This window comes from Schistocerca cancellata, chromosome 3, assembly GCF_023864275.1.
Source record: "Schistocerca cancellata isolate TAMUIC-IGC-003103 chromosome 3, iqSchCanc2.1, whole genome shotgun sequence".
Classification (NCBI taxonomy): Eukaryota; Metazoa; Arthropoda; class Insecta; order Orthoptera; family Acrididae; genus Schistocerca; species Schistocerca cancellata.
Genome location: NC_064628.1, coordinates 253,558,883 through 253,571,743, shown reverse-complemented (window position 1 = coordinate 253,571,743; position 12,861 = coordinate 253,558,883). Strand labels below are relative to the sequence as shown.

Genomic DNA, 12,861 nt, shown 5'->3' with positions numbered 1-12,861 from the left:
ATCTCACACACAAACTCTTGCCCTCTAGGAACTACAGCAACACGCACTATGCTGCCTCACAAAATTCCCCAACCTGTTCACCTCTTACTTCCACTATTCACCACCTCTACAACAGCCTCCAAACCTCCCCCACATCCCCTCATAGCGATGAACTATGCCTTGCAGACCTACTACATTTACCCCACCCTCAAAAACTCTCTTCCACCACCACCATAAGGAATCTAGAACCTAAACAGATCTGAAACACAGTCATGAACTTCTCTTCCAAAATCCTTAGTCCCACAGAAATAGCAGTTCTTCCCAAAGGCCTTACCTTTCGCCCCACTCCCAAATTCAGCCATGCTGTACCTATTAAAGACCTTCTCTACTTCTTCCAGTCCCTACAGTGGAAACACTTTTTTGCCACCCCAGTTCACTCCTCGTCCAACCGTGATCAATCTCCATTGCCCCCGTATCAACCCCTGTTAACTTCCCAGAATTTCTTAACCTTGAACCTTGACTCACCATCATTCTCATGTCCCTCAACACACAAGCTAATCTTACATCTGCAGAAAGAACTGTAATCCACCATCTAAAAACCAATCTCGATCTTATAATTCTACCTGCTGACAAAGGCTCCACAACTGTGGTTTTGAACCGCAAGGATTACCTGGCAGAAGGACTCTGACAGCCCAATTTCCAGAATTCCAGAAGGATCTCCAGTTCCTCCTCAAATCCTTAGTTCCATCCCAGGACCTCTCCCAGGAGCTGTCTCTCTCCTCACACCTAACACTCAATGCACTCCTACCTTCTACATGCTTTCTAAAGCCCACAAACCTACCATTGTGGGTGGTTACTGTGCCTCCACTGAGAGAATCTCTGCCTCTCATGGATCAACAACTCCAGCCTATTACCTGCAACTTCCCTGCTATATAAAAGATAAACCAACAATTTCCTCCAACTATCCACAGCTCCTGTTCCTTTACCACATGGTGCACTGATCATTATTACTGATGCCACTTCCCTTTGTACTAACATCCCTATGGCCAAGGCCTTGCTGCTATTGAACACTACCTTTGTCAACATCCAATGGATTCCAAACCAACAATCTCCTTCCCGGTAACCACGACTCACTACATCCTCTCCTTTGAAGGGATCACCTGCAAACAAATCCGGGATACCGCAATAGACACACACAATGCAGCATTCTATGCCATTCATGGACCATCTAGAGGAACTGTTCCTAACCACCGAGAATCCCAAACCCCTCAATTGGTTCAGATTCATTAATGACATCTTTGTGATCTGGATCGAGGGTGAGGACACCCTCTCCATACTCCTCCAGGACCTTAACACCTTATCCCCCATGCGCTTCACTTGGTCCCACTCAACCCAACAAGCCAACTTCCTTGATGTTGACCTTCACCTCAAAGATGGCTACATCAACATCTCCATCCATGTCAAACCTACAAACCAGCAGCAATGGCTCCACAGCTGCCATCCATTCTATACCAAGAAGTCCCTTCCATACAGCCTATCCACCTGTGGCTATAACATATGTAATGATGAGCTTTCCCTGTTGAAGTATACCAAGGGTATTACTGAGGCCTTCACAGTCTGTAATTACCCTCCCAACTTTGTACAGAAACTTAAATGAGTAATCTTACCCAGACGCATGGATTACATCACAGCCCACATCCTGTGATTCCTGATTCAAAAACTAACATGTTATACGGAGGTGATAGTAGAACTTTTGGTTTGGTCACCACATTGGTGTGGGTGTGGAGGGGCCCCATCCCGGCAATTTGTACAGAAACAGATCTCTCATACCTTACCTCTCCAGTCACCCACCACCTCACCAAATCCTACCATCCGGTCACAGAGAAGCATTTCACTTGTGACTCAGGACCACCCACGACTCAGCCAGGGTTTCAACTACCTTTCATTGTGCCCTGAAATGAGCAATGTACTACCCGGTATCCTTCCCACCCCTCCCACCGAACCCACACAATATCCTTGTCCATCTCTACTCAACCCATGCTACCAAACCACTCTACTCAACCCCTGCTACCAACCTCTAGCTTCAAGGCTCATGTCCCTGTAAAAGATCTAGATGTAAGACCTGTTCTGTACATCCTCCCACTATGACCTAATCCTGTCCAGTCACAAGTATCACCTATCCCATCGAAGGCAGAGCTACCTGTGAAATCAGTCATGCAAAGCTGCAATAATTGTGCTGCATTCCACGTGTCCATTACAACCAACAAGCTGCCTATCTGCATGAATGGCCACCAACAAACTGTGGCCAAGAAACAGCTGGACCACCCAGTTGCTGAGCACACTGCCCAACACAATGTCCTTCATTTCAATGACTGTTTCCTCAAATTGTGCCATCTTTATCTTTCCTACTAACACCAGCTTTTCTGAATTGCGCACATGGAAACTCACTCTGCAATATATCCTATGTTCCCATAACACCCCTGGCCTCAACCTTTATTAGTCACTGTCCTCCACCTGCCTATCCCTTTCTGAGTTCCTACTCCAGCACTACACAGCCTTCACATTCCACCAACGCACCCACAGGCTTTGACCTTCTCTCCTTCCCTGCTCGCCCCCCCCCCCCTCCCCGGCTAAGCTCACAACTGCACCTAGCTGCCCTACCCTCCCCCACCTCTTTCTTGGATGCTCCCACAAGTAGCACTTTACCGATCCCCACCTTACCCTGCTATCATTTCCCCTCCTGCCCCAACCTCGTCCTTACTCCCACAACCAGATTGCTTCTCCCATCATGTGCTGTAGCTCACAGTCTGGCCTCAGCAGTGAGACAATGGTCTGTGCATGAGAGCTGCCTTTGTGTGAATGTGTCTGTGTATATTATCTAATTCACAGAGGAAGGCCCTTTGGCCGAAAGCTTACTTGTTTAGTAATATTTTTGCTGTGCCTATCCGTGACTCAGCATCTCCACTATGTGGTGAGAAGCAATCTATTCTTTTCATAATACTGTCATTCATTTGTCTACATATTCAAAATTACTTTACACCACAAGTCTTAAAAAGTAATCAAAATTAATTTCACAAGAATCAAATATCTAAAAAAAATTCCACTGTCCATTCAGAGTGATGCCTACTAATTTTCACAGACTATCAGTAAAAAACTACCTTAAAATTTCGATCCTGATGGTTAGGCTTCAGTATTTTTTGACCAAATGGAATCCATGGTGGTGGTCCACCTTCTTCCCCAACTCTGCCTCTGGTATGTTTTGCTAAGGTCTGAAAATGAAAATTGTACCACATTATCACATGTTATTCAGTGTGATAATTTTATGCAATATATTTCGTAATCTGATGAGAACAACATAAATTATACCCGATTCAGTTCCCATTTTTCAACAAGGTGTGGAACTTTTCCACCAAGAACTTCAATAAGGGAAGGTCTAAGCAGGAGATAACCATGTGACATAGGGAGCTGGTCACCCTTGAAAAACAGCTTTGTTCCTGGTGGTGTATCCAAGCTATAAAATGAAATATTCATACACTCAGAATTAGTGCATGCACACATTTAATAAAAAAAACTAAACAATTGTAAGCTATTAAAAGGGATCACACAAAATTTTAAATTTCTGACACTTCCAGTGACATGGAAACATTTACTTGTATGGCTATAGCTGTACAGACCAAGGCCCGGTTGGAAAAAAAACATACAATTTCGACATAATGAATATGAAGACAATTGACAAGAAACAGCTGTAAAGTCTGTTACAACTGCACAAGTATCAGTAGACAGGAAGGAAGGCATGTAAGAGTTTAATGGCTGAGTGGTATTTAGATCATTAAGGGACATTAACTTAGATTGGAAAAGGATTAAAAGGAAATCAGCATTGTTCGGTGTGAGGAAACAGTGGCTGCCAAGACAGTCAGAAAAATCTGCCTTGAACCAAAATTTCCTTCCAGTGCGTGATCGAAGATTTCCATTAGGATGGCCATATCAATACCCATGTATAGTATACATACAATTCTTGCAAACCAAGTTGACACTTGGTGTGGTGGCTGATGTGAGAGCTCCCTATTAGCCACCTCACCACATGTTGACCTGGTTGCGCGAAGAGTATGATGCAGAATGCTTTTCCAGTTTATCTGTTTCATTTCCATTCTGGTTGTGGAACAGTAAATTGGCTGTGCAACAGTAAATACATAAATTTCCAATTTTAGTGGAACCGTGGAGCCTCTGAAAAAATTTAAATTAGTGATGAATGTCGTGTGTGTGATGAAGAACAGACAAACACATATTTCTTTGCTGATACAGGGAATAAAGAAGTGTGTTTATTGTATAATGAAACAATAACCATGTTCAAGGAGTACAATCTGAAACAGCGTTATAAAACAAAACACCCAATTTGGCTGCAAACTTTCCAAGGAAGAATGCAAACTGAAAGATGTGGAGTATGTGAAAAGGTTGAAGAAGCAACAAACATTGAAACTTCCTGGCAGATTAAAACTGTGTGCCCGACCGAGACTCGAACTCGGAACCTTTGCCTTTCGTGGGCAAGTGCTCTACCATCTGAGCTACCGAAGCACGACTCACGCCCGGTACTCACAGCTTTACTTTTGCCAGTATCCCGTCTCCTACCTTCCAAACTTTACAGAAGCTCTCCTGCGAAACTTGCAGAACTAGCACTCCTGAAAGAAAGGATATAGCGGAGACATGGCTTAGCCACAGCCTGGGGGATGTTTCCAGAATGAGATTTTCACTCCGCTGCAGAGTGAAAATCTCATTCTGGAAGCAACAAACATTATTTACAAAGCAAACAACACTTCAAAATAGTGCTACAGAAGCAAGTTTCAAGATATCCTATAACCGTAATAAACGCAACATGCCTTTTTTTCGATGGTGGGTTTATGACGCAATGTATGGTAGAGTGTGCAAGCATATTGTGTACTGATGTTAGAAGGAAATTTGAAACCATTTGACTGTCAAGAAGGACTACAGTGCAGTGCATTGACTTAATTAGCGGTGAACTCACAGAATAGCTGAGGACTGTGAGTGAGGATTTTGTTTGTTTTTCCTTGGCAATGATCGAGAGCACAAATAATGAAGACATTGCAAAATTACTTATATTTATCTGTGGAATTAATGAAAATTTATCAGCATAGGGGAATTACTTGCCCTAGAATTAAAGCTGGAACCACTGGTCAGGACTTGCTTGAGTTTGCTGTGAACTGTGCGGATAAAAGTGACTTGCCCTGGAAGAAAATGGTAAGTATTACAACAGATGGGGCCAGAGAGTTCAGTGGGAAACGTGTTGGTTTGGTAAAGCTTTTAAAAAACAAATTATAAGCACAAGACAATGTGACATCTCGTCTTTTCATTGCATTTTGTTTCAGGAGAGCCTTAGTTGTTTCAGGAGAGCCTTAGTAAAGCTGCACTAGAGTTAAAGCGTGTGATCAATCCTGTTGTTGGTGTTGTGAACAGGATTGGATCAAGGGCAGTCCAGCATTGATAATTCAGACCTCTTCTTGAGAATGAGAGGTCTGAGTACATAAATATAATTTACCGCAACATGTGAGGTGGTTGAGCCTGGGCAAAGTGTTAAAAGGAGTCTGGGCATTGTAGAATAAAATCCTCTTATTTCTGGACACAAAAGAAATATCTCATGGTTTTGCTACAAAAACACGATGTTGGGAGTGGAGATATGAGATGATGTTTGCAGCTGATATATATGAAAAATTTAAGAATAGAATATGACATTGCAGTGAAGGGGTTATTTGGACATGAAATGTGGGAGCATGTAAAATCATTCAAAGCAAAACTAGGTCTATTTGCAATGCAAGCAGTTGAAGGCAATTTTCGTTTTTCCTTTTAGTAAGAAAATAAAGTGCCCGAAAGTGTTTCTGCCAAGATTAGTGACCATCTGCAGAGTTTGGAGGACGGGTTCACAGGAAGATTTTAAGACTTTAAGAAAACTGAGCCTCAACTCAATCTGCAATCTTATCCTATCAATGCTGATACTGACACAACATGTGAGTAGCTGCAACTTGATCTTATTGAATGCAGTCAAATCACACTGAAATTAATTTTTGTTGTTGTAACCTTAGTTGTCAGCTTAAAAATATCCACGTAAGAAAAAATTTGCTGGAAAAAATGCTGGAAATTTTTTTTTTTAAATATAGAGGGCATTTAAGTGTAGAAAAGTATGACAGGATACGTTTGTGTCTTTATTAACCTGGTTCTCAAATTAAATGTGCTTGCAGATGTAAATTATGTGAAATGAGCGAAATAGATAAACTGAATAAAGCAACAACTATTTTATTTGTATTTATTCATTTTTATGCTACAATTTATACCTTCTCCGAAATACAAGGTTAACTAATGAGCACAACCGTTTTAAAAAGTACAGCCCTCCATTAACCTCCACTTCCACAAAATGGCCTCCCCAATACAAATCAATTGTCCAACCCTGCTCTAGGTGAATGATTTGCGCAAATAATTGAAAACCTTAATCAGAAAGAATGAAAGCCAATTTGAAGCTCTCTCTTCCCAACTGATAGGATGTGATTCAAAATCAAAAGCAGTGGGTACAGAGTATGATGATACTGCTTACAACAACAGAAAACAATGACAGGAAGTAAAATAATAGCTAAATAGAATAGCAATGTTATTAGCATCAAAATAGATGACAGAAAAATGAGAAGAAGAATGTAACACAGTGAATACAAGTTCTTCTGAGACCAGGAACTGATATTTGTGCTGTGTAGTGTGTCAATAGCAGTTTGGCTCAAATGGTTCAAATGGCTCTGAGCACTATGCGACTTAATTTCTGAGGTCATCAGTCGCCTAGAACTTAGAACTAATTAAACCTAACTAACCTAAGGACATCACACACATTCATGTCCGAGGCAGGATTCGAACCTGCGACCGTAGCGGTCGCTCGGTTCCAGACTGTAGCGCCTAGAACCGCTCGGCCACCACGGCCGGCCAATAGCAGTTTAATTAGAAATAAGTAAATATAATAATTTGTCTAAAACAATGAGACTGTTCCACTGTTATCTTTTATTTTAACTTTCTGAAACATAAAGAGTAGTTTAAAAATATTCAGAAACAAGACAGTAGAACACATACTGTAGAACTTCTAAGGCTAACTACCACTCAAGTTCATTAGATGATAGTTCAGTAAAATTAGTTGATTATACCATCATGATATTTTGTTAATTGTTCTGTTTAAAATTTAATACATCAAAAAATTAAGTCACTGCCTCTTTTTCCTCATATACCAGTCATCAAATCTTTGTTGCTAAATGTTTAGCCTAGTTAAGGGTTCATGGTGCACAGTTTGTAGTTGTAACGGCTTTCAGGGGCAACAAAAATTTCATTTTCAAGACTGAATTTAAAATGCTTTCATAATCTGCTCATTAAGAGCTATAATTTTATATTAAAGGTTTAACACAATAAGTCAATATTATGGTTAGAAAGTGTGCTTATATTTTGAGGCAGTGTAACTTATAATGAGCTAATTATCCAGACTATATTGGTCCAGTATTTGAGAAAGATAGCACTTGGCAGTTTCTTGCAGACTTTACACATAATTTCAAGTCTTCATGAAAACTTTTTGTTGTGTGCACCACCCACAAAATGATGAAAGGAAAAAAGTTTGCCGCCTACCACCTTTTGTGCTCTTCATGCAGTGAGGCTGCAGCATCAGGCATGATGTTTTAATTTTTTATTACTACTTTACTATTAGCTCCAGTTGCAAGAAATGTTGTGCACAGTATCCACGTACTTCACTGAATGCAACTGCAAAATTATGCTGTTGTACAACATACAATTCGAGAGATATGACATTTTATACATGGGAATTCAGTTCCTTAAAGAAACGGGGTTTGGTTTTATTGGTAGTGTTCCTTTTTGACAAAGTCCGTGTTTTCAAATTCTGATACCTTAGAATTAAACTTAAGGTCTTTCAAAATCTTCTGCATCAGTGTAAATTCATCTAAAGAACTCCATTATTTTCAGAAAAAGTGATTATTGGAGGGCAGTGAATACAGAGGATGAAGAATAATACCACAGAAAGACTTAACACATCAGTCCTAGCAATTGACAATGTACACAATTTGATGTTATAATGCAGTCACAACATAAATGAGTTACCTGATTCGAGGCATGTATTCAACTTCAACTGCTTGACAGCTAATTTGGCCATCTGTAAGAGATAATTTAAGCATTCGAGGAGCCGCTTTAGAATCTTCATTTGCTTTTGGGGCTGATATATTCCGTATCTTCTGTATCTGAACAACAAAACTTCCAGGTATCTGAAATGTAAGGAAGGTACTTTGATAATCTGACAAAAAAGAAAATTGAGAAATATGAAAATGGTTAACTGACAATTAACCAATAAAAACTTCTAGACAAACCACTGTTTTCTTGGTCGATACTCAGAATTAACACGACTATGTGTCAAATTACACATATGAAAGATATGAGGTTCAATCCCGTCAGTCCTCGAATGTTTTCCATCGCTTATTGCTTCTTTCACCTCTGAAAGTAACTTGGTATGCAACAATGCCAAGTTGCTCTGTGGGTCAAGGTCAAAATGAAATTGTACAGTCTTTCCTACATGGCTGTTCAATTGCCAGATGGAAGAAAAGGGATATCATTTCCAATAAAACTATGTCTAGTAAAGCACTGTGGTGTTCAATTCAAGCCTAAGACTGAGACATTATTTACCTTTAATTACAATTAACAGTAATCAGTCATCCAAATAAACCCACTTGATTGTGCAATAGATGGCATTTGACTGTAATAAAAAGCTGTTTCATTAAAATACAATCAACTGTGAAATTTAATGAAAAACCTGAGAACCTCCCACCAAGTTTCTCTCTCCACTCTGCCCCCATCTTCTCCTCTCTTCTTCACCTACTCATGCTCATTCACTTCAATGATCCGTATGACTTTCTGTGGCCTGTTGCCTCCTACTGTCATTTCATGAGATCTTGTCAACTCCCAAACTTTTGACATGCCCATACCATTATAATCGTAGTTTTCTATGATCACCATAATGCAGGTAATAAAGAAAAGACAGGTGAAAGGATACATATTTGTGGGATGAATATTCACAGAAGCAGGATAGTACTTACTAAAATAGACAGAGTAAGGAAAAATGGTGATAGGAGTAGTGAAAGAAAAGCCCATGCAATTAATTCGCAAATTAAAAGAATAACCTAGACGGAAATAGAAACAAAAGTTACAAATATATTCTTGAAGTCATGAAGAACTTATTTCCTTTGTTGACATTTTTCATGATTCATGCAATGCCTCTCAATACTTACAGTTTCATATTTTGTTTTGTTTAAATCTTCTGGGAAGCCCGATGTGCTGATTTCTCTCAAGTCAATCTGGAAAAGTTTGCAATCAGAATATTAACCTATTTAATGCAGTGACACACAATATGAGGAGATATGCAGTAAATACAATCTATCATTTTCTTGCGACCTCTACATTACTGTCTATGAACAAACAATATAGGGCCACTAGGTAACTGAAGCATATAATAGTATAAAAGACATTGACATACCATTTGTTATTCAGATATGTGAGCAAAAATTAACTGGCTGCTATTTTGTAGCACTTTATGCGGGACATGTCATTTATACATTCAACAAAACTGATATTTTCCATTAAAATTGCAGGTATCCTGAATGAGGTGGAGAACGGCCTACATGTACATACTTAGAAGCATCAATTAAACAGTATTGGACTATACTAAACATAAGGTTACCATCTTTTTTCTGTAATCACTCTAAGCACAAGTTCCTGTAGAATTAAAAACTATTATAAATTAAACAAACTCATAATCATAATAAATTATTTTTTGGAGTATTTCTGCATCTGTTATGAGAGTTTTACATTTTTTTTTATTTTTTTATTTTTGCACCTTGTGCTTTGTTGGGAGTCCCTTTATTTGGCAGCTTGCACTTGTATAACAACAACTTGTTTTAACAGTTCCTTTTAATGTGCAGCTGCAGCCACTGAAGGTAATTTTGCCTTTAGTGGTACCTGTCTGTAGACAGGTGTCATTTAGCTTGCTTTTAATGTGGGTCTAACTTACCTACACGAATAGTTAGATAATTTTTTTACTAGTTTTCACTTTGTGGCTGGCGTATCTCTCAATCGATTTCATAGTGTGAACATTTTTCCTTAGATTTGTTATTTGAAAGTTAACACAGTTTATTGTGATGTAGTCAACTGAAGCCTTCAGTTTCAACAATAAGATTGCAGATATGTTTACACCGTGAGTCTCCTGGCCTATTCAGTTGTACTTTAACATGTTACTATGTCATGTATTGAAGTGTTTGTAATCTTATTTTGTATTTTTGTTTCCTAGTACTTTACTACCACACTTTTCTTTCTTTTGAAACAGATTACATGATGACAACTTTCTATTACTCCAAATCAGTTATGATACTATTTGTGCATTGTGAGACTGAAACATACAATAAAATAATTTAGTTTTTCAGGTTGGCCATTATGTTCAGATTCACAAAATGAGGTAGTGCAGTGGTAATAATCTGGACTTATCTTCTGGCGGACGATGTTTCAAATCATGGTCTGGCAATCCACATTTAGGTTTGGCAATCAATATTTAGGTTTCCCACAATTTCCCTAATAGTTAATGTTAATGAAGGGATGGTTCCTATGAAATGTCACAGCTGACTTCCTTCCCCAATCCGAGCTTGTGTACGTTCTCTAATGCTGTTGTTGTCAACATGACATTAAAACCCCAATATTCCTTCCTTCTATTTTGTTATCTTATCCTAAATACTTAACTGGAGCAGATAATACTAATGTAATCTCATTGAGTTAACTCAATATTTTAGTTTCTTTACCCATTCCTTCCTTGTTATATGTTAACATAAGTGTCAGGGGTAATACTGTTACAATTATGCTTCTGAAAGTCACCTATCAGGGGAAAAAAATCCACAAGAACCTGTGTTTGAAACACAGTTCTGTACAGATGTAAAACAAGAACAATCGGAAAGACAAAGAATTATAAATCTTTGAAATGTGTTGCTACAGGATACAGTTGGAGATCAGATTAACTTACCAAGTAAGGAATGAAGACATCCTACAATGAAAAGATTGGAAAAAAAAAAATGGAAATGAAGTCCCATGCTTCTTTACAGAGCGTAGGGGAACGATGCGGGAGATCCGCACCACCTTACTAGGCAAGGTCCTAATGGAGGTGGTTTGCCGTTGCCTTCCTCCGACCGTAATGGGGATGAATGATAATGATAAAGACGACACAACAACACCCAGTCATCTCGAGGCAGGAAAAATCCCTGACCCCGCCGGGAATCGAACCCGGGACCCCGTGCTCGGGAAGCGAGAACGCTACCGCGAGACCACGAGGGCGGACTTGAGAAGATTACAAAAGTAAAAACAATAAATGCCTAGTTAAGAACATAATGACTGAAGAGAAAGAACAGTTGGGCACACATTATGACATAGGTCATTGTTGAGACTGTGAAAGAAGGGTTGGTGGAAGGAAGAGTTGCAGCAGTAGAGTTAGATATGTGTAATTTTACACTGTTAATTGTTGTCATTGACAAATTCATATAGCAGCAAAGAAGAAAGGAAAGGAGGGATGGAAGGAGGGAGGGCAGAGCTTAACATTCTGTTGACGATGAGTAACTAGTGGCAGAGAAAAAGTTTCGAATGAACAACAATAGGGCAGCAAATCAGACTCTTGTCTTTTAAAATGAGTCATCCCAACACGAAATGGAAAATCGGGGATGAAATAATAGCAACACGATTTGGCACCTGGGGAACAGGATTTGCAATCTCCGAATATCTAGTGTTTGTTACTAGTATTGGTAGATGTACAGATTTCTACTCAGCTTGCTTTCTATTAATAGTTTAGGTATGGACTGAAGGCATATGTAATAGGATAAGAAATGTACACAATAGATTATACTGCTCTAAGTTTGTACATCAACAAAAATAATCAAGTTTTGAAAATAAAATATCGCTGGGTAGGTAAAGAGATCTACTCGCCATGGCAGCATGAGAAAACAAACTTGTTCTTAAAGCTTGCACATTTCCATAACTTTTATACATGTTTTCTCCTGCCGCTGCATGGTGAGTAGATTTTCTTATGTATCCAATTAACACAGTGCCAGAAAAAAAATTAGCACACCCTTTTAGAGGTTTCCAGTTCCCAAAAGATGTATTGTTGCAACAGTGCATATAGAGCACACAAAATGATTACATCCATGCTGAAACATCCACATTAATACGTGGTGCAGTATCCACAGGCGGCAATGCAGTTGCTAACTCTGGCATCCATTGATTGCACAACTGGTGAATAATGTCCTGGGATATGTTATTCCACACTTGCTCGACCTATTCACATCGTTTTGTAAGAGTCGTCGCTTGATGAGTCACATGCATCACTTCTCGTCACACCATATGCTACATGTGCTAGATTGGAGACAAGTCTGGAGCTTGTGCTGGCCAAGGTAGTTGTGGCACATCATGAAGAGCAATTTGAGTTTCACGGGCAGTGTGTGAGAGAGCATTATTCTGTTGGAACAACACATAACATTCCTGTTGTAAGAATGGCAAAAGAAAGGGCCTAATAACATTCCATACATACCAACACTGGTTAGCATTCCCCTCAAACAAATCTAAGGTGAACAAGTGTTGTAACTTATAGCACCTCAGACTATAGGGCATGGGGTGGACCCAGGGTGTCTTGGACAAATGCACTCTATGAGTCAGTACTCACCAGGTCTACACTGCACGTGCAAACAACCATCACTTGGGTGCAGGCAGAATCTTCTTTCACTGCTGAAGACCGCAGTTCACCATTCCATCTTCAAGTGATCTGAC

At 39.4% G+C, this 12,861-nt stretch overlaps 1 protein-coding gene across 1 annotated transcript in view; it reads right to left on the bottom strand.

Moving 5' to 3' along the window:
• LOC126174901 (tudor domain-containing protein 3) overlaps nt 1-12,861 on the bottom strand; it is a 162,231-nt gene that overhangs the window by 107,779 nt on the left and 41,591 nt on the right. The window contains exons 3-6 of the mRNA XM_049921324.1: nt 9,300-9,365; nt 8,122-8,282; nt 3,346-3,490; nt 3,138-3,248 (exon numbers count right to left, since the gene is read on the bottom strand). Of these exons, the coding sequence (XP_049777281.1) occupies nt 3,138-3,248; nt 3,346-3,490; nt 8,122-8,282; nt 9,300-9,365 (483 nt within the window). The remainder of the gene's footprint in view (nt 1-3,137; nt 3,249-3,345; nt 3,491-8,121; nt 8,283-9,299; nt 9,366-12,861) is intronic.